At 33.6% G+C, this 21,136-nt stretch overlaps 2 protein-coding genes across 3 annotated transcripts in view; one reads left to right on the top strand and one right to left on the bottom strand.

The window, feature by feature from the left end:
* Calx (sodium/calcium exchanger 3) overlaps positions 1-21,136 on the bottom strand; it is a 330,536-nt gene that overhangs the window by 226,952 nt on the left and 82,448 nt on the right. The gene's annotated exons all lie outside the window — the stretch shown is intronic.
* The window catches only part of LOC143201026 (uncharacterized), a 33,155-nt gene continuing 31,913 nt past the window's right edge, over positions 19,895-21,136 (top strand). Inside the window, exons 1-2 of the mRNA XM_076411873.1 lie at positions 19,895-20,036; positions 20,883-20,976. Of these exons, the coding sequence (XP_076267988.1) occupies positions 19,895-20,036; positions 20,883-20,976 (236 nt within the window). The remainder of the gene's footprint in view (positions 20,037-20,882; positions 20,977-21,136) is intronic.

Here is a 21,136-nt window from a genome sequence, read left to right as displayed (position 1 = left end):
GAGTATGGCATAAAGACCTATTATATATAAGTCATAAATCCCTAGCTATTTCTACTTGCTCTAAAATTCTTATTTGATCTGACTCTGATATTAAAGTTATAAGAGCTGGAGTGGCCCGAGAAATATGTTGTAATCTCTAAGCTATCATCTCTCCACAACAGTATATAACAATCGCAAAAACTCCATCATGAATAATATTTCTAGTTTTTCTATAATGGTGGCGGAACTGTAAAAAAACTGGTGAAGGAACTTTAAAAAATTATAGAAGAAATCATGAATACAAGTTAAATAGTTTATTTAAAAATGATGGAAGTTACAATTACTATTCAAGTTTCGATCCCAATAATAGTTCTGAGGCCATTACTGCAATAGTTATCATCTACCCACAACAGTATATAACACATGACTTTTATGATGATACGATAATATTAACGATTACTGAGATTGCAACTCAACCCGAAATCTTCAATCTGCTGTTGATAGTTGCCATCTGGAGTAAAAAATGACAAGTTCAATTAACTTTGAATGCCAAGCTCAGATCATTTTGGTTTATTTAAAATACTACGAAACCAACCTCAAGTCCAAAAAAATATACTGGTTCCTTGGCCGAAACTCTGAGTTATCAGTTTATAACAAGATTATTTTATAAAATCAAATACTAAGACCAGCGTAGAGCTACGGAATTCAACTGTTGAGCTGTGCCAGATAAAAAGTCAATTGAAAAGTACCGAAAAGTTAAGTAAAACATATTATTTTGGCAAAATTAGTTTTTTTTATTCAAAAAAATTCTCTTCAAGGGTGATACACTAATTATAACGACCCTCCAACTTTTCGATACCATTTTTGTAGTAGGGTTTGTCCTTTGCTTCAAAATAGGCCTCAGTTTCGTCGATCAGCTCTTCATTCGACAAAAATTTCCTCTCAGCGAGCATTCTTTTCAGATGTGAGAACAGGAGTCGCTGGGGGGCAGCTCTGGAGAATACGGTGGTTGAGGAAGCAATTCGAAGCCCAATTCATGGATCTTTGCAATCGTGCAATCGTATTCACTGACTTGCGACACGGTGCATTGTTTTGGTGAAGCAGCACTTTCTTTTTCTTCAAATGCGGCCGTTTTCGGCGATTTCGTCCTTCAAACGATCCAACAACGCTATGTAATAGTCGCTCCTGGTGGTTCTTTCTCTTTTAGGATAGTCAATGGAAATAATTCCATGCGCATCCAAAAATACAGACGGCATAACCTTGCCAGCCGACGGTTGCGTTTTCCCACGTTTTGGAGCGGGTTCATCGTGTACAGTCCACTCGGATGACTGTTGATTGGATTTCGGAGTGAAATGATGCAGACATGTTTCATCCATTATCACATATCGACGCAAAAACTCGGGTTTATTACGCTTGATTATCTTCAAACACTGCTCCGAATCATAAACTCGTCGTTGTTTGCGCGGCACCCACTTTGCACAGGGCTTTCTCATACCCAAATATTCGTGAATGATATGCTGTACACGTTCAGTTGATATCTTTAGAGTATCTGCTATTTTATTCAGTTTCAATTTACGGCCATTCAAAATAATTTTGTGGATTTTTTAAATGTTTTCGTCGGTAACAACTTTTTTTTGGGCGTCCACTGCGTTCACCATCTTCGGTGCTCATTTCACTCACGTCTAAACTTAGCATATCAATCCTTGATGGTTGATTTTCCTAAGACAGTATCCGGAAACTCGGCATCAAGCCAAGTTTTTGCTTAAACTGTATTTTTCCCTTCAAAAAACAATATTTTATCAACACCCGAAATCCCTTCCTATCCATTTTCTTCACAATAATAAAAGCTGCTTCACTTAAAATGCTATAATTCATAAACTAACGATTCGACAGCTGTCAAGTTTATACACGCCTCTTTTGAGGGTTAGGGCGAACTAAAAAGCATATTGATCTAATTCTAGTAGCCCTTCTATGTGTCAGGCCGGGGATTTTTTAATTGAATTGTTACTTCAATGTCATTTAAAGTACAATAGTTTTGGAACTTTCTTCAACCTAAACAGTCTTAAGTAACCACTGCAACATATATTTTAGCAGCCAAATCTTATATGTCTAATGGCTTTTTTAATTTAGTGACTATATTTAATGATTGTATTATCAGTATTTCATAATCTAAAATAAATTAATATAATTTAATCTAAAACTATTTTTAAACTTCTGTTTTTTTAATATATTTTAAATTCTCCATTTACCTACTATGGGTTTATCTGCACTGGACGTACAGTTTGACGTAGGCTCCGAACCAGTCTACCGACAGGCGAGTGACCAACTTTAGAAGTCATCAAAGACGTCCGGTCTTACCCAGCCTGGTTACTGACGTGACTGGGATCATTTTGCTTGTCGGATTTTACACTCTTGCCTAGGAAAATCGCAAAATTTAAACAATCACAAACATAAATTTACGCCCATGCCCCAGCAGGATTCGAACCCGCTGCTATCGCAACAGTTGGAGGACCGTCCTATCGCCTTTACCACTACGTCACCAAGCCGGCTAAACTTGCGTTTAAAAATATTTGTATTAGTAAAAAAATAAACGCATAACTCATATAGAAATAACGTTTGGGAATTTTAAGAGATATTTCATTCGTCGTTTTAATCTCATATCACCCGTCACATTTTAAACAACAGACTAACATATGTATTTCTCAAAATATTTACTGGTGCTTGTTAACGTCATAACATCTAAAGTTGTTGTAACGTTCATCTAGTGCGTGTAGATTTTTACTCTCATATGCATTATTAATAGTGCCATGAAAACCGCCAAAACAAAACGCAAAATGAAAAAAATTATGGAGGAATTAATAATATGGTAAATGAGATTATTAGAAATAGTAATACATGTTATTAAAAAATATTGTTGGAGAAATTTATACAAACAACTTTTGCAGCAAACAAATTTCAGCCAAATAAATCAGAATAATTTGTAATTTAAATATGTAACTGATGGATCACGCTTTACGGTCAGAGTATATGGCACGTCTTTGGCTTGCTATAGTTCCGTTTTATGAATGCCGCAGGAAAAACGCAATTAACGAGGGTGAAAACGACGTTTTCGTTGGTTCAAAAAAATACCGCTGCTTTTTTTCGTGCTCAACGAACTGTAAATATAGATAATCCTGGATTGCCTTCTTTTTTTCTGACAGGAATGAAGACGTTGACTTTTCGATGATTTAGATAATGATTCTCGTCTGTTATCCTCGCTTGGCAGTAGCTTATTTGTTAAATCATTCAATTATATTAGGCCTAAAAATAGATTTTAAAGGATATTTCTTAATTTTAAACTTTATTCTGAAAAATCGCTATAATGTATGAATTGAATAAAATTCATTGTCCATCGATAGCCAAACATGTAACAACAAACATCTTTTGAGCTATCCACGAATCGACCCATTTCTTGGTATCTTCATAAGAAGTAAAGCTCAGACAGGTCACGACATATGTGTCCGAACAAATAGTAATTAGAAGGTGTAAAATCAGGAGAATATGGCAGCTGTAGTAGCACTCCCCATGTTAATGTTTTCAGGTATGTTTCAAGTTCCTCATATTTCGGCTATTTTTCGTGTAATACTCTACTCAAAGGCATCAATCATAGTCGATGGTGATCCTCATTGATAGTTTCGTCGAGTAATGCCGTCAAATCGTCATATTCAAATTTTTTGGCTGTCTAGTATGCTCTTCGCCTTTGATGTGAAGATCAGCACTTTTAAAACATCGACACCAGTATTCACATGGTGAGCCCGATGGAACATGGTTACCATGAGCCTCACCCAGTTTTCGATGACCTTGAACCGCCCTTAGCAAAGTAAATCTTCCCACAAATACGCTTTACTTGATACAAAATCAAACATTTTCAACACACTGAAGATATTTTTTGTTCACATTTCGACGAAGTGACACAAACTGAAAAGTGAAACCTATCAACGAGGCTTCAACATGAAGTTGGCTATAAATGTACTAGAGGCGATTTAATACACATTAACATCATCTATTGTAAATCCTTTATATTTAATTTATACACCTCATAGTTAAAATCTTAGAGCACCATCATTTTTTACCATTTAAACTAAAATAAAATATTGAGGCTATAAATCAATATCTACAAGCAAGCGATAGAGCAATACAATCTGGTAACATTTTTCTTTTGCATACTAGACAAAAATTTGTCGACCCGAAGGTAGCAAATAAATCAGCAGAACTACCTGAAGTATAAATCAAAAGGCCTGCGAAGAAAACGACCAAGACTTGTATCGATTTCCGTGCCAACGACAAAAAAAATGAAATATATGCAGAATTGTGGATCCTCGAAATAGACCTTTCCTTTACTCATAATTTACCGAGCATATCGACCAGATGTGTATATTGGACCCGATAGAAAAACCCTAGTCCTTGACCATATTAGCCACGCTTTATTTAACCAAATTTAATATTAAAATAATTTTTTTTAACAAAATAACAGTTTTTCATTTAATATTATTCAATTACTCGCACAGACTATAATCATGGACCGCACAAATTTGCATTTTAAACGTTCATTACTTTTCGTAGTTGATTATAAAAAATCTGCTGTCGAAGCCCAATAAATACTTTTTGAACCTTATGGTGGTGCTGATCCATCATATCTTAATTGTCAATTTTTGGTTTCAATTCAAACATAAACATTAACTTTATAAATAACTTCAAATATAATAATAACAACTGAGAGAACTGAAAATCTAAAAAATCTACAAAAAAATTACAATATGAAATATTATGGTCATGGTTATTGAAGAGACGGAAGTAATAAATATACAAATTCAGAGTGTAAAAGAGAAACAAGTATATGTATTACGAGATACTTGGTACAGAAATCAAAAATAATAAAAGCTAGGAAATGCACGACAAATTAAGAAAAAGCATCAATTTGTACTTCCAGATAAATAGCAAATTAACCAATAAAAAGAAAATATCAAGCAAAATTAAAATGGAAGTGTACAAAGTTATTCACGGACCAATCCTAGCATTCGGTTGCAAAACGTAGTTTTTTCAAAGACAGATAAACGTAAGATATTGGAATATATACATGGAGCAAGAGAGAACAGGTACTAGAGTTACTTAAAAAAGAGATCACATACAGCATCATCACACGAGGATCCAATATCAGAAACAAGAAACCTTCAACTTTATCTTAACAAAGTCGAATTGTAGTTAAAAACGTGGCGTATCAAAGCAAATGAGACAAAATGTACCCATGTGACATTCACCTTTTGTAGAAGAACATGTCCCTCAGTAAAATTGAAAAAGCATGAACTTCCGCAAGCGGACCACGTTAAATATCGGGAATGCATTTCGATCGACGTTTGACATGGAAAAAACAAATAGTCACAAAACGCAAAGAGCTTGGGCCTAAACTAAATGTACTGGCTGTTAGGGCGTTAATCTAAATTATCATTAGATAATAAGCGCATTTAAGCCTATGGTAGTGAACTGTGGGGTACTACTAGCAAATCTAACATAGAACTCCTCCAGAGTTTACAGAATAAAACGTGAGTAAATGTGCCCGGCAAATTGATTGAGCGCTATATCCCCACAGAATCCATAACGAGTGTGATACGGAGTGTTAGTGCGAAGTACTCTGAAATACTAGTGCATCTCAATGCACTCGCCAAACAGTTAAATTTACGCGATGACAGTGAAATGCGTAGGCTCAACCGCAAACTACCATACGAACTAATTAATAGACACGTGGAGTGATATCTAATATCTAGAATAAGTTAGAATAATTTTTATAATAAGTTACCATAGACTCTAAAATAAGCTAGGATATTATCTAGAATAACATTTAGATTATAAGTTGGACAGTAGATCAATTACTGAAGTGATCTACTACATGTCAGGATATTATATAACTGAAATCATATAATAATACTTATTGCCCACGGGCAGATTGTTGACGTTCTAGGAGATTAATAAAAAAATCGGTTCCTTTCTAGTAATAACAAATTATAAAATATTTCGAAAGAGCTAAGATAAGACGCCTTATTGCAGTATATTTCAAAAATTAGTATAAGAATTGTAGAATTATACTTCGAAAAAAAAACAATAAAATCGCGATATCAAGTGTAGTGTTACATTTCAATAGGAAATAGGTTAAGTTAAGGCCGAACTGGAACGCCCAGAGAATAAAAATTATCATAGAACTCTCATTTATATTCTCCACAATATCAAACCCAAGACGCTCTATTTTATCCCAAGATAAGTAGTTTACATAATAATTTAGAGACGGTTAGGGTGTAAGGGACATTTTGTTTACTACTGGAGCTATGTCATCATTATTTTAAAAATGCCTAATAATGATTCTAGTGTTAGAAAAAATATGTTTATTATTAATTGCAATACATTCTGTATTTATATCTGTATATCTGACATAGAAATAGAAAATTATTAATATTTATTTAAGGACTATTTTACTTTATTATATATTATCCCTATAAAAATCTATAAAAGAAACGATTTTATTAAAGTATGTTTGCTTTCCTAGTTCTGTCCCCCAAGCTGTTAATCTTATAAATAAGTCCTTATTTATTCATGGGTATGAAAGCTTACCGAACCTCAGAAGCGCTGTATCCCAAACTTTAATATATAGTAATCCAAATTTGCCTTTAATAGTTTAGATCACTTAAAGTTTTATATAGAGGGTCCCAAAATTTAAAGAATATTTAAATTAACTAGAAAACACATTATGTATGGGGTAGCAAAACAGGCACTTAGATCTACGACTTTACAGACACATACGCACCTTTATCGAATTTTTTCATGACAACTACAAAACAGGAAGCCTTAAATCTGTTCAATAAATCCCTCAATACAGGGCTTTTTGGTATAAATCTTTCACGTCAACCACATAAAACAAATTAAATTATATCTGACACTCTATATTGGGTTTCAACTTCAAGGTAACAATGAGCATGAAGGAAAAGAAGGCTTGGATATAATTTAAAGAAGTTATTAGGGGAGACCGGGGGTGGTTGACTATAAAGGTAGGTTAACTAATCGTAAAAAAATCTTAAATTAGCAAGTATTGTGTCATCCAACTAGGCACGAGACAGCATTAACTCCCATTATCACTAGGCTCAGTCAACTTCAATGCTGCATCCTGTATGCACATCTATATATTCCTTTTATTTCTACTCTAATTTTGAGGTTATAACACGTGTTTGAAAATTGCAAAGCCGTCTGAGGCTGGTAAATTAATTTATAATGGGACAGTTTGACCACCTAGTCAACCTACCCCACATAGTTTGGATAAACACCACATCATATGGAATCAATATTTTGTTAAGTCTTTTCGGACTATACGGAAATACAAAAGAAAATCTAATCCAGGGAACAAGTCTAGACATATCATCGATACAGCATGTCTACAAGTTATATTTAATGAAAAAAGTATTAATTCAACAGCAAAATAATTTTATATACCATACAGAACTCTACAACGATACGTGGTATAAATGAAGAAAACGTTAGAGTATAATCCAAAGAGCTTTGAGTCTGCTCGCTTTGGAAAGTTACCTCAAAGTGCAGCTGATATTTATTATGTATTTACATCTTATTTATTTATATTTATTTATTATTTCAAAAGCCCATCAGCCTCTCGGGCTATTTAGGGTCGAGTTACAATTAATTTTTAAATAAAGTATACATAAAAGACACTCAAAAATAATATGCTAAACAAATTACAATAGAGAAGAATTACAAAAGGTGTATCAATCCAGCGGCCGTTAAATAGTTTAAAAGCATATCCAAATGCTTGGGTTGAACCAGTTGTTTTAATGACCTTGGCATTCCAAGATGCTGTCTCAGTACCTCAAACGTTTCACATTCCAAAAGGATGTGATTGACGCTCAATTGTGTTTGGCATTCGTCACATTGTGGAGGATCTCTTCCTTTTAACAGACGCTCATGCATTAGTTTGCTATGCCCTATTCGCACCTGAGCAAGGATACTCAATTGGAACCTGTTGAGACTGTTAATATTAGGAGATTGGTGGAAAACTCCCTTGATTTCCCACAACTTGTTATTTTCCATAATGAGATCCAAATTTAGTTCATCCAATTTTTTGTATAGTTTTTATAAGAGTTTTGGCATCTTCCTTATTGAATAGAACGATCAGTTTGATTGACTCTTCCTTTCTGCTTGCCAGACATTCGGCTCTTTTGTTACCGGGAATTCCTCTATATTAGGGAACCCATAGATAATTTATCGTTACTCCCCACCTCTCCAGTGTTATATGTAGCCCTCTGATAGCTATAGCTAGAGAATGGACTGTCTTTACTGAAATCAGACTGTCTAAAGAACTCATTGAGTCTGATACCACAAGTATTGATGCGCCCACCGACAGTCCATTCAGGGCCTTATAAATGGCCAAAAGCTCCGCGGAAAAAATGCTAGTAATTTTGGGAAGCCAAAAGTGCTTTTCTAACAGTCTTGAAGTGTATGCGGCACCAACGAATTTACATCTTATGAAACACGAATATTCGCATTTGAGTTTACCTGCCTACAGCAAATATAACCACTGTAGCAACATACGCATACGACACGATGGTCTTAACATCTCATGAAGATCCAGCCATAGCATCAATTAATCTACAAACTCACATAACTCAAATACTAATGTGGCTGAAACGATGACGTATAATATCCAACGAAACAAGATCCACTCTATATCGATACTGACAACTCCCGCAAGCAGAGGATGGTAAATATCTTGGTATGCGCCTAGATCGACGCCTAACTTGGAAGAAGCACATACTCGCCAAACGGAAACAACTTGGGCTTAAACTCTACCAAATGTATTGGTTTATAAGGCCTAAACTCAAGTTATCATTAGATAACAAGCTATTATTGTATTAATCGATACTCAAGCCTATTATTAATCGATACTCAAGCCAACGACATTTCTTGCACTGTCTATACGAATTCCTGAAGCTACAATTTTGTCACGAGCCACATCGTTCAGCAAAAATGACGCCAATTTCAGTACTAGAGATATTTGGAATGTTATTGAAACAGGCCTGACAACGGTACACGTTCCGAATAAAATAATAGCTCGTCGTGGAGATTAAAATTTGATCAAAATGACTTCTGCTTAATGAGGTACACTGATGACAGTCGTGGTTGTAATCTCAGCTCTTAGAAATATAGTTTCTCCATTGTTCGGTTTTTCTCGTGTCCCCTACAAAGATTATCTTATTAAAGGATAACCAGAAGTTCAAAAGGTGATGCTAATACTTCTTGGCGAAGGAAGAAAATGTTCAAAAATTCGTAAAACTTTATAGTATAGAAAAGCCTATATTAATGCTTTTAAATAAACATGACTCACATTTGTCTATTGAAGTACTTGATTTTTTCAAAGAAAATGGGGTAACGGTTTTACCGTTTTCTCCCCACTGTAGCCATAAGCTGCAGCCTTGAGATAGAACAGTCTATGGGCCACTAAGAAATATTTCAATCAAGCATGCGATAACTGGTTAACGAGTCACACAGGAAAAACTATTACTATATATGACATACCTGAGCTCGTAAAAACATCACTGCCATTAGCAGATATAATGAGTAACATACAGTCCGGATTTCGGGCCTCTGGATTGTCTACTCTCAATGAAAATACCTTTCCAAATTCAGAGTTTAGAGGATCTTATGTGACTGATGGACCATCGCCGGAAGTGCCTGGTATTATAATACCATCACCATCAGTTACTGACAGCCCTACCCTATTAACTTCTCAAATAAATCGTTCTACTTTGGAGCAACATGTGCAAATGTTGGACCCATACAACATGTGTAAATGGTAACATATTATTTTATAAATGCAAAAATTGCACCTCTGATTTACAAGACTGATTTCATAGTTTGATCTCCTAAATAATCTATTTCTTTAAGACTTATAATTAAAATCAATAATTAATATCATTAATTAAGACTGTTGCCAAATAATTAAAATGAACAATAATATTAGTATTATTGGTAAAGTATAATTGTTACCAAATAAATACCTTTAAATAAGTTTTCTAGTTATGTTACTAAGGAGTATCAATATTAAGTGGTCAATTATTTTATTGGTTACATGTTTACAAACATGTGAAGTTTTTAGAAGTGATAATTTTATGTTTCATTAAATCGTTATAATATTTCGTTTAATAAATATTTAAATGATATTACAAATACTTTTTGTGTTTTAATTCTTTATATCTGAAGATCTAGCACCAATAATCTTACTCAACTTACTCCTATTGGCAAGTGACCTAGCCTATACTATATTCTAATCGATTTCGAGATGTTTGTTATTTGATTGTAAATATTCAAAGTGTGCCTATCAGATTTATTATTTCTTACAATAACTTATATCGAAATCAAAAATTATAGGCATCTAAACTGAAATTTGGTCAACCATCCCCGGTCTCCCCTACTAAGTTTTGGAGCAATACTAAAGCTCCCAACTATAAACTTTTTTCAGTCAATTTGACAGACATGCTCACAATTCTTAATTGTTTGATCTTGCTCAACCATATCGACTTTTTCCTTAGAATTTAAATGATATGAACGAAGTGTTAATAATGGTCTCAACAGGAAATAAAATGATATCAAACCAAATCATCATATCAAAAAATGGTATATCAACATGAGTGGATGCTAATGTTGGTCACTTCACAGAGAATAAAAAATAATCTCGTCAAAAGAAAAAAGTATGGAAAAGAAACTACTAAATATTACAATAATATTGGATCTTAAATATATCTCAAAATACATTTCTGCATTCACATCTTGATTTTCCCGCAAAACTTGAACGACAAAAGCAGTGAGCAAGGAGAGTGTATGGATACTACACCAAGATATAGCGAAAATCGAAAACAGATCCCAAGTAGTATAAAAGACTCAGTTTAGCCACTGTTCCATTCTGATTTATACTTTTTCATTCAATAAATGGCCGTTAATGATCAAAAATAGTGGAATTTTTATTGAATATTTCGAATATTACAACCAGTTTTCAAAAATGCTGATTTGAATTCAACCTCCCAATTTATCTTATACACAACTTTTGGTAGATTTTTTAAATTTTGACCTATTTATTTTTATTTGTATCCTATTAAAGAAGTTCCCCACAATAGACGCATATGGGCATTTCAGTTCGATTTATGAGCAAAAAATGGGTGAAATTAATCGAGCCGTTACGTATATATAATTACTAATTTATTTCAATGGAAAAAGTTTTCTTATTAAAATATATAAAGGTGTTGTGTATAATAACAAGATATTACAAGCAGCCAGCGGTCCCATTATTAGTGCCATGAAAATGACAAAAGAAGGGGAGAATGTTTAAATATTATCACAAAAGGCGGTATTTTAGCTTAATCTCAAATGATAATTTATGCGATAACAAGGGTAAAAATATGCAAAGTTTAGAGAATCACTTTGGGAAGGGTTTGTAAACATAGGCGAATAATTTCTTATCGTTCTCCTCTTTATTGTGCTTTCCTTTTTTTTGCTGTTTGGGGATTTAAATTATATTGTAAGCTGTTATTTCTTGCCTGATTTTTTGATAAAAATTATCAACGGCAGCCGCTCAAGATTATTCGCAAATTTTATTAATAGTTATGACCCTTCCATCTTAATTTCAATTTTTTTTGTGAAAAAAATAAATTAATAAGGCAGTATTATTATATATAATTAATAAACAAATGTATACGGATGTATTTAATATAAGAGATCAATTGAAAAGTCCCCAGCCTGACACATAGATGGCGCTATTAGAATCGATATGCTTTTTTTAGTTAACCCTAGAGATCTCAAAAGATGCGTGCATAAATTTGACAGCTGTCGGATCACTAGTTTGTGAATTATAGCATTTTTAATGAAGAAACTTTTGTTTATAAAAGGAATTTTGCGTGTTGATAAAATATAGTTTTTTGAAGAGAAAAATACAGTTGAAGCAAAAACTTGGCTTTATGCCAAGTTTCCGGACACTGCCCCAGGAAAATCGATTATCAAGCATTGGTATTTTAAGTTTAGACGTGGTGAAATGAGTACCGAAGATGGTGAGAAGACGCCCTAAATATGTTGTTACCGACGAAAACATTTAAAAATCCACAAAATGATTTTGAATAACCGTAAATTGAAATTGAATGAAGTAGCAGACACTCTAGAAATATCAACTAAACATGTACATCATATCATTCACGGATATTTGGGTATGAGAGAGCTCTGTATAAAGTGGGTACCGCGCGAACTCACTTTTGACCAAAAACAACGACAAGTCGATGATTCGGAGCAGCGTTTGAAGATGATCAAGCGTAATAAACCCGAGCTTTCGATATGTGAAAATGTATGAACACATGGCTCCATTATTTTACTTCGAAGTCGAATCGACAGTCGTAAGAGTGGACTACATAGGATGAACCCGCTCCAAAGCGTAGGAAAGCGCAACTGTCGGCTGGCAAGACTATTTCGTCTGTATTTTGGTATGCCCATGGAATAATTTTCATTGATTACCTTGAAAAAGGAACGACCATCAACAGCGACTATTACATAGCATTATTGGACCGTTTGAAAGACGAAATCAATGCACCGTGTCACAAGTCAGTGAAAACGATGGCAAAAATCCATGATATTCTCTAGATCTTGCCTCCAGGGACCATTTCCTGTTCTCAGATCTTAAAAGAATGCTCGCTGGAAAGAAATGTTCGTCGAATGAAGAGGTGATCGCCGAAACTGAGGCCTATTTTGAAGCAAATGACAAATCGTACTGCAAACAAATCGTACTGCAAACATGACGTCGAAAAGTTGGAAGGTCGCTATAATCAGTGTATCACCCTTGAAATCAATTGTGTTGAACTAAAAAAACTAATTTTGCCAAAAAAAAATGCTTTACTACGGTAGGCCGGGGACTTTTCAATTTTAAACATTATTTGGCCTCAAAGTCACTATTATTTAAGCTACTTCTGCTTATTGACAATGCGCCCAGATATCTAAACTTACCGAAAGTAGCAAGAAATTGACTAGTTTTATATTAACTTAAGGCCGTCAACTATAAATGCATGCTGGAAGAACCCAGTTCCGGGAGTTGTTATCGATATATCAACCGTGCCGGGCCAAGGAGCCGAAGTCACTTGAGGATCTTCAGTCAATAGATGTTGATGATGACAATGAACTCGTTGAAATTTTGAATATCAATACAAATAATGAATCAAATGATGAAGACTGGCTACTTCTAAAGAATTAGTTGGAAAATCAATTACGTCTTTAACTTCAGACAAAATAAATAATTGCAGGATTTGGTTTTGGACCTGAATCCTTCAGTGGAATAAAGTATAAATTTTAATAATGGTCTAGAGGGTTTACGACTACCGTATAAAGAAGCACAGCAAACATATTTAGAAAATAATGAAACAGTCAACAATCCTTTAATTTTTTTAAATTAAACTTTGTTTTGTTACATTTATATTCTCTAAGTACATATAAATTTATACCTTGCGTTTTGTTATTTTATGTTTTAATCAGCAACTAATATATAAGTAAAGTATATACATAGACTTTTCTTCATTAATGAATAGACAAATAAATTCTACTATGAATCTAACAAAATTATATACTTTTCTTCTCTAAATCCGTAAATGTATGGATCCTTCGCCAACCCCGATTTCGCCAACCACTGCCATCGAAACGCAACCCCCACGGATAACGAGAGATTAAATCAATAAATCAAAAACCCAGCTGATACTATCTAGAAGCTTTCAAATAGCTTAATATAAGCTGTATCTAAGCTTATGTTAATCTAAGCAAAAACCCAGCTCATACTAGCTAGAAGCTCTCAAACAGCTTAATCTAAGCTGGATCAATTTCCAGATATTTACATTAGGTCGAAAAGATCAAAAAGAAGGAAGATTCCAAAAATGCCTAACGCTGAGGTATTTTGTATTTAGTATTTCAAATAGTTTTGCCTTCGTAAGGGTGTTAGAGTCAGTCAACTTCTTAAGCGATAATAGTAAAAGGCTTATTAGGCTCGAGCGTTATTCAAATATTAAAAATGTGACATACACAATGCAACATATAATTTTATGTTTATCAGGACCTATAGAGATATTTTTCTCGTTAGTTAGCGTTTCTAGTTAGGTTTTATTCCCTTCCGAACAAAAGGCTATTTGTCTTTTTTTGAGCAAATTCTTCATCTACAAATTATTTAATTAGTTCAGTTCTATTTAAATAACCACCTGACTATATTTGTGTCTTGTAACATATATTAATTAAAGTAAAACACGTATGTTGTCCAGATCTGAATGGAACTTTTGTGGCTTTGATAATGAAAGCGAATATTCGGGGCACACTAACCATGAAATGTATTAGAATATTGAAAAAAATTGCGTCGATAAAAACCTACTGAAAAAATATATCATGATAATTTTAAGTTGCGGCTAGAGCTGAATGTGACAAAAATTACCAAAAGATTGAATTTGATGAATATTTAATAATAAGTTGTTAAACTTTTGGAGGGTCTGTTGAAAAAAAAGGTGTATTCAGTATTATATCAAAGACATTGTAATATTAGAGTGAATAAAATGAACACATTGTAACGTCAAAGTTAGTTGAAATTACAATTCCGTATCAAATAATTTTCCCAAATCTGTTTTCAGACGTACTTTAACATTTTAAATCATCTTAAGTAGTTGATTAACACTATATAGAAGATACAACACTGTCCAACGTACAACAATCGAAATTTAATGACTTAAAGCCTAAAATATTTAACAGGACATTTTTTAACAGAAACTTCTAATATCCAACCGATATTAAAATGGGAAGAACTTCCTAAAAATAAAAATGCCCTTGAGATAGGTAGAGTCAACGACAAAGATCCCTACGCTCTATAAAATCCCTCGTAAGATGGATGACTTGTCATCGTCACACGTAAATTTACATATTAAATTTAATCCGATAAAATTTTCTTGCCAAGTAACTACAAACGGCGAAAATGCAAATCGGGTAACAGTCTGAGATATTACTTCGGAATTCGCGTCAGTTTATTTGGGATTTTCGCCGCCGGAAATCGGAAGTAAATAGGAAAAGCGAGAGACTTGATGAAAGTGTCTGGGCATATTTTATATGCGAAACTTTGGCATCATCAGCGATGTCTGTCGGATGATTTTTTCGCACCAGATGTTTTTTTTCTATAATATTTATTAAAGCCATCATTCATTTTTCGTTTTTAATCGGTCAGTGTTATGAGGTGGTGAGAAATATGATGGAAAATGTCTAGTGGTTTACTATATACAGCCACAGAGGTTGTCAACAAAAACTAAAACGTTACAGATGCCATTTTAGCCACTTGAATTTCTGAAATTCATTCTTCGAACTTCATTTGTTGTTGTTCGCTCCGATTCCTGAAATCTTCGACCCAAATATCGTCAACTAGATTCAAAACTACTTCATAAACTTTATTATTTATGCGCCGAAAGCGGATTTTTTAGTTTACAGAGTCAAGTTTTTCGGTGGTTTCGGTTTGCGGGATGATAGTAGGTGCCTGATGTATTTTGATTTGGTTAGCTATAGCCCTCGCTATTATTAAATTTAAAATACCCTACAAATATATTAGCCATTTTGTGCCATCACTTTTTTTCATTCATTTTAATCGAGGAATCATTTTAAGGAAAACTATTAGATTATAGACCAGAAAAATCGACTATTTTTAAAACCGTATTCCGAAACCAGTTATTGGAACTAATTTTAAAAACCTAACGTCTGTGAATTTGACGCCAAACTGAACTGAATAATCATGGGAGTACCGAATACAAACTGTCGTTATAGAAATACAAATAAAGTAATATAATTTTTGAACATTAAAATGTTAAGTTTTGACGGAAGATTACGACTTCTTCAATACGAAATCCAAATGCTGGCTGAGAAATTTAATTAATTCGTAAAGATAATATCAATAACAGATAATTAAATCAGGATATCCATACAGTCAAATTAATAGTTATATAAAGAAGAACTCATGATGGTTTAAATAGAAAATTCTGCGTTCGGAAAAAATCATTCCCTGATGGTGCTGGAAATATATCAGCGCGAAAAAATACATTTGTACGTTCGAAATATATGTGCCCAATCCAAATATAAATTACCGGAATTTTAAGGTTTGACGTTTCTTGTGTCTGCAATTTATTTCACAAACCATCAATTGCTCTCGACGCAAGGCAAGATTTATGGTGTCAACATTTTATTTTTCTCAATATCAATTTAAATAACAAATTGCCGGAAAATCTGATAGATTGCCTTCTGGCCAGCAGAACAGAATTAATGCCTATAAAAAAATTAATGGCTATCGACGTACTAGAAAACCCCATTGGAAATCGTTCCGATGGGTCCTTTAAATCCCCTCGACTTGCCCGATCCAATTATTTCATTACAGCGTCGTTAAGAATCGGTGCTGATGTTTTTCAGATGTCTAAAAGATTCGAGGGGGAATCTATAAAATTAATTACGAAAGACTAGTTCGAAATAATATCGTCAAGACTCGAACCAAATGGACATAATAAAATATGTTTGTTTTCATTTTTGTTTTATTAGTACTGTAAATAAATTTTAAGGAGCCAATGATGCATGCAATGGAAGTGAATACTTGATTACTGTACTAATGATAAGTTTGTCAATAATTCGTGGTGAGACAACTTTTTCATATCATGCAGTGGAAGTAAATCCGCACCAACTAATTCTGAAAGGGAGCGAATTCTTTCAATAACAGATCAATAAAGAAGTGAACTGTATAAATTTCTCATTAAATAGAAACGTTTCCTGTTGAATGTTGAAGCTAATACTTAACGAAATTGATCTTTTGAAATTCAAAGCTAAACTGAATTTATACATCACAAGAAAATAAAATGAAAATGTTCGACAAGGATATAGAGACCAAAATATACTCGTCTTCAATTTCATTGGTTATAAGTAAATATCGGAAACATTTCGGATACATTAAATGTGACCTATACTACATATGGTAGGGGAACCTCTTTATATTTGCTCAAGGTGTGGTAAGAAGCACACAATCAAACGTATACTAGTCGAGGCCACTGGATATTAACAACTTAGTTGCCAGCTGAGCAGTGAAAATAAACTATGTCTGTGCCTCAGAGCAATTTTACTTGATATGTTCACTATAGCATGTTAAATTTGATTGTTTTTTCTCTTTTGTTGGTATTTTTATTGCGTATTATTTATTTATATTTTTTTTAATTTGCCTTTGTACATCTCTCTACGCTTGTATGCTTGAATATGCTCCCTCATATTTCTGACTACATCGTACCAACAATGACATAATTTCATTAAACACAAAAAATCCCTTGACACAAAAAAAAGGACAAGATCTATAAATGGAGATTGCATTACACCTTTGTCGATTTTTTTTTCCTTTTTTAAATTTATTTATTACATTGTTACTAGTAGTTGCCAACCAACCAATTTGTCTATACAATAACTTAAATATAAGAATATATCTAAGACGAAACATTGGCCCTATCTTAGTCTCTCGTGTAATAATGTATCTGTATTAACACCTGGTTATACCTTCATGGTTCACTGTCAATGTATATGGAAGCCAAGTATTAAAATTCTACTAGTATCCAGATGTTTAATGCAGTAGAGATGTCGCGACATAAAATATATTGCTCTACCTCGATATTTTAAAGAATTTCATCGATTTTTTTAACTCTTGGCGGGCTAGGCTAAAGTTCATCTTTAACATCGTAATTTTTGGAATGAAATGGAGCAAATAAATTCTGATACTGACGTTCATTTAAGCACTCACCTCCAACTTACCGCTTATCATTCATAATTTGCGATAAGCCACCTCTGAATTCCCTTTATGAGAGGCAAAATAGAAAAATATTACGAAAATGACTTAGAATAACCTTTTTCAAAGCCCAACGACATTTTATTTCGTAAGCGAACTTTATATCGGAAATAGTATTTAGACTTGATTGCCTTTCAATCGCCTTTCTTCTTCTCTTCACTTTTCCGAATATATTTTACTAGAGAAATGCGACTTTTAAGTTAAAATTACTTTTTTCTCAAGTACCAACAAAAGCAAATTAATTAAAACCAAAAATTAATAGAAATAGAAAGCCACAATAGCATAATTATTATTCAGCGTAACAATTACCAATAATCTAAGACTGTAATTAACACATAAGAATATAATAAAGCTAGAAGAAACTATGTGCTACAAACATTTAACCAAAACCCTATCCATTACAAACCCAAGACTCCCTGACAATTTAAACATAAACCGAGATTAAAGTCGGATTTAATCCGTCCTGCGGATTCAGGCGGCTGCAAATTCCCGAATATAGATGCAGGGCAAAGTTTAGAAAATACACCAAGAAATACTGACTACTTGTGAGACTTAAAGGCTGTAAATTTCTATTAAATATCCTACGTGGTTGTTTTTAGTCGGCGCTGTATTTTCTCCAAGACGGATAATAAATAACGAAGATGCTATACTTTTTAGTGCTTTTATAACAATATTCTATATTTATACATATAACACGTTACTCGATAAATTTCCAGTCCAAGAAAAGCATTCATTCCTCTACTGGCTGGTGTCCATTCAACTAAATATGTTTTTTAATTCAAATGTATAATAATGAATTCACGTTTCAAATGATGTCTCAAACTCATATAAAAATTCTTCCATTTTGCTCTATCAACCACAAAAAAGCTCTGAATCGTAGACATAACAGGTCAATTGAAAAGTCCCCTGCCTGCCATAGTAAAACACATTTTTTTGGCAAAATTTTTTTTATCCAATATAATTACCTCCAAGGGTGATACACTGATTATAGCGACCCTCCAAATTTTCGATACCATTTTGGTAGTACGATTTGTCATTTGCTACAAAATAGGCCTCAGATCATCTCTTCATCCGACGAAAATTTAATCCCAGCGAGCATTTTTTGAGATCTGAGAACAGGAAATAGTCGCTGGGGGCCAGATATGGAGAATACGGTGGATCAGGAAGCAACTTGAAGCCCAATTCATAAATTTTTGCCATCATTTTCACTGACTAGTGACACGGTGCACTGTCTTGGTGAAGCAGCACTTTCTTTATGCCAGTCGATTGTTGCATTTTCCCATGCTTTGGAGCGGGTTCATCGTGTGCAGTCAACTCGGATGACTGTCGATTGGACTTTGGAGTGAAATGATAGATGTTTCATTCATTGTCACATATCGACGCAAAAACTCGGGATTTTGTGGATTTCTTAATGTTTTCGTCGGTAACTGCCTCTTTTGGGGTCCACTGCATTCACCGTCTTCGGTGCTCATTTCACCACGTCTAAACTTAGCATACCAATCCTTGATGGTTGATTTTCCTGGGGCAGTTTCCGAAAACTCGATATCATGCCAGGTTTTTGCTTCAACTGTATTTTTTCCATTCAAAATAGCAACATTTTATCAACACGCAAAATTCCTTTTTATCAATTTTTTTCGCAATAATAAAAGTTGCTTCACTCAAAATACTATAATTCACAATCTAATGATCCGACAACTGTCAAATTTATACACGCATCTTTGGAGTGTTAGGGCTAACTAAGAAACATATGGATTTAATTCTAATAGCGCCATCTATGCTTCAGGCCGGAGACTTTTCGATTGATCTGTCGTATCAAATTTTAATCACATAGTACTTGACGATCTCCCAGTCCAAGTACAACTGCCATCTTTGCCGATCATAAGGCAATGTTAGCAATAGCAGAGACTGCAGAAAGCTTAATCTGAAAACTCCAATCTGCTCTTGACACACGTAAGAACATAACGCCATAACTTGTCTTCGTTAATGGCATGCAAATTCCGTATGCCAACCGCAAAATGCCTTGGCATGACCCTGGATGCCAAGATCAGATGGAAAAAGTATATAAGAAAGAATCGCGACGAACTCAACATCAGTCCAGAAAAATGTTTTGGTTACTTGGCCGAAAGTCTGAGCTATCAATTTACAACAAGCTTATTTTATATAAACATATACTAAGCTAGTTTGGAGCTACAGAAATCAGCTGTGAGGCTTTTCCAATAACCCCAATAACCAAGTGATTCAAAGGTTAAAATATAAAGTGCTGAAGTTTTTTATGAATAGGCCTTGGTTTGTGCGCCTTTATGACCTTCATCTCGGTCTAAAAATGAGATGGTCACGGACACTATCGAAATATTTTAACTACTACATAATACTACATAAATAACTACGTTAACACGGAAAAAGACGGAATTATTTGACTTACGAGGCAGAAATTCAACACCGAAAATATAACAAAATAATTTCATGCTTGTATATTATTTTCTTGCTGGAATTGGTATGAGATGAAATACCGAATGCGCTTAGCATTTCCCATCGTGAAATCTTCTATTCTGAGGGATTATGTAACTCCAGAAACTTTTCATTCTGAGTATTCTACGACCGTTACTTTGAAAATCACAAAATGGCTCTTCGAAATGATGTATAATCATATAATATGATATTTTTAACTTCTTAAAACTATACAAGCGTAAATTTACAAGAAACAATGAATCAGATTACACTAAAAATATATCCAGAAAATAGAAAAATTACAAAAACATAATTATAAAAAGCATTAGCAATGTTTAGGTCATAACATCAGTGATATTAACATAACATCCACATTACCAAGGTTTAATAGAAGACATAAAAAAATTTAAAATTCATTTATATTATCTTATTATCTTGATAATGATACATACATATTATTGCATATACACGTATATACAATAAAGCGAGAACATCTACCCTTTCTATCCTTATAAATAATTAGAACGATGCTTTTGGGAACGTAGGAATCACTCTTCGGTACTACTTATCAAACATTATCTCCAACCAGATTGTCCTGAAATCATAGGGAAGTACAAGTAAGTCACTAGACACTTTCTACTGGCATTTTTTTGGCGAAATAATTAAATTATTTTTAACACATAAAGAATGACCATTGTGTGCAAATGAATCTATAAACAAAGTTAATACATTCATTTGCACATTGGCAATTTTTCCAACTTACACCATAGCACTTGG

Source organism: Rhynchophorus ferrugineus, unplaced genomic scaffold (genome assembly GCF_030347505.1).
Source record: "Rhynchophorus ferrugineus isolate W39M unplaced genomic scaffold, kcgeb_rfMv2 rfM8, whole genome shotgun sequence".
Taxonomy (NCBI): domain Eukaryota; kingdom Metazoa; phylum Arthropoda; class Insecta; order Coleoptera; family Curculionidae; genus Rhynchophorus; species Rhynchophorus ferrugineus.
This window is presented reverse-complemented; position numbering and strand designations above follow the sequence as displayed.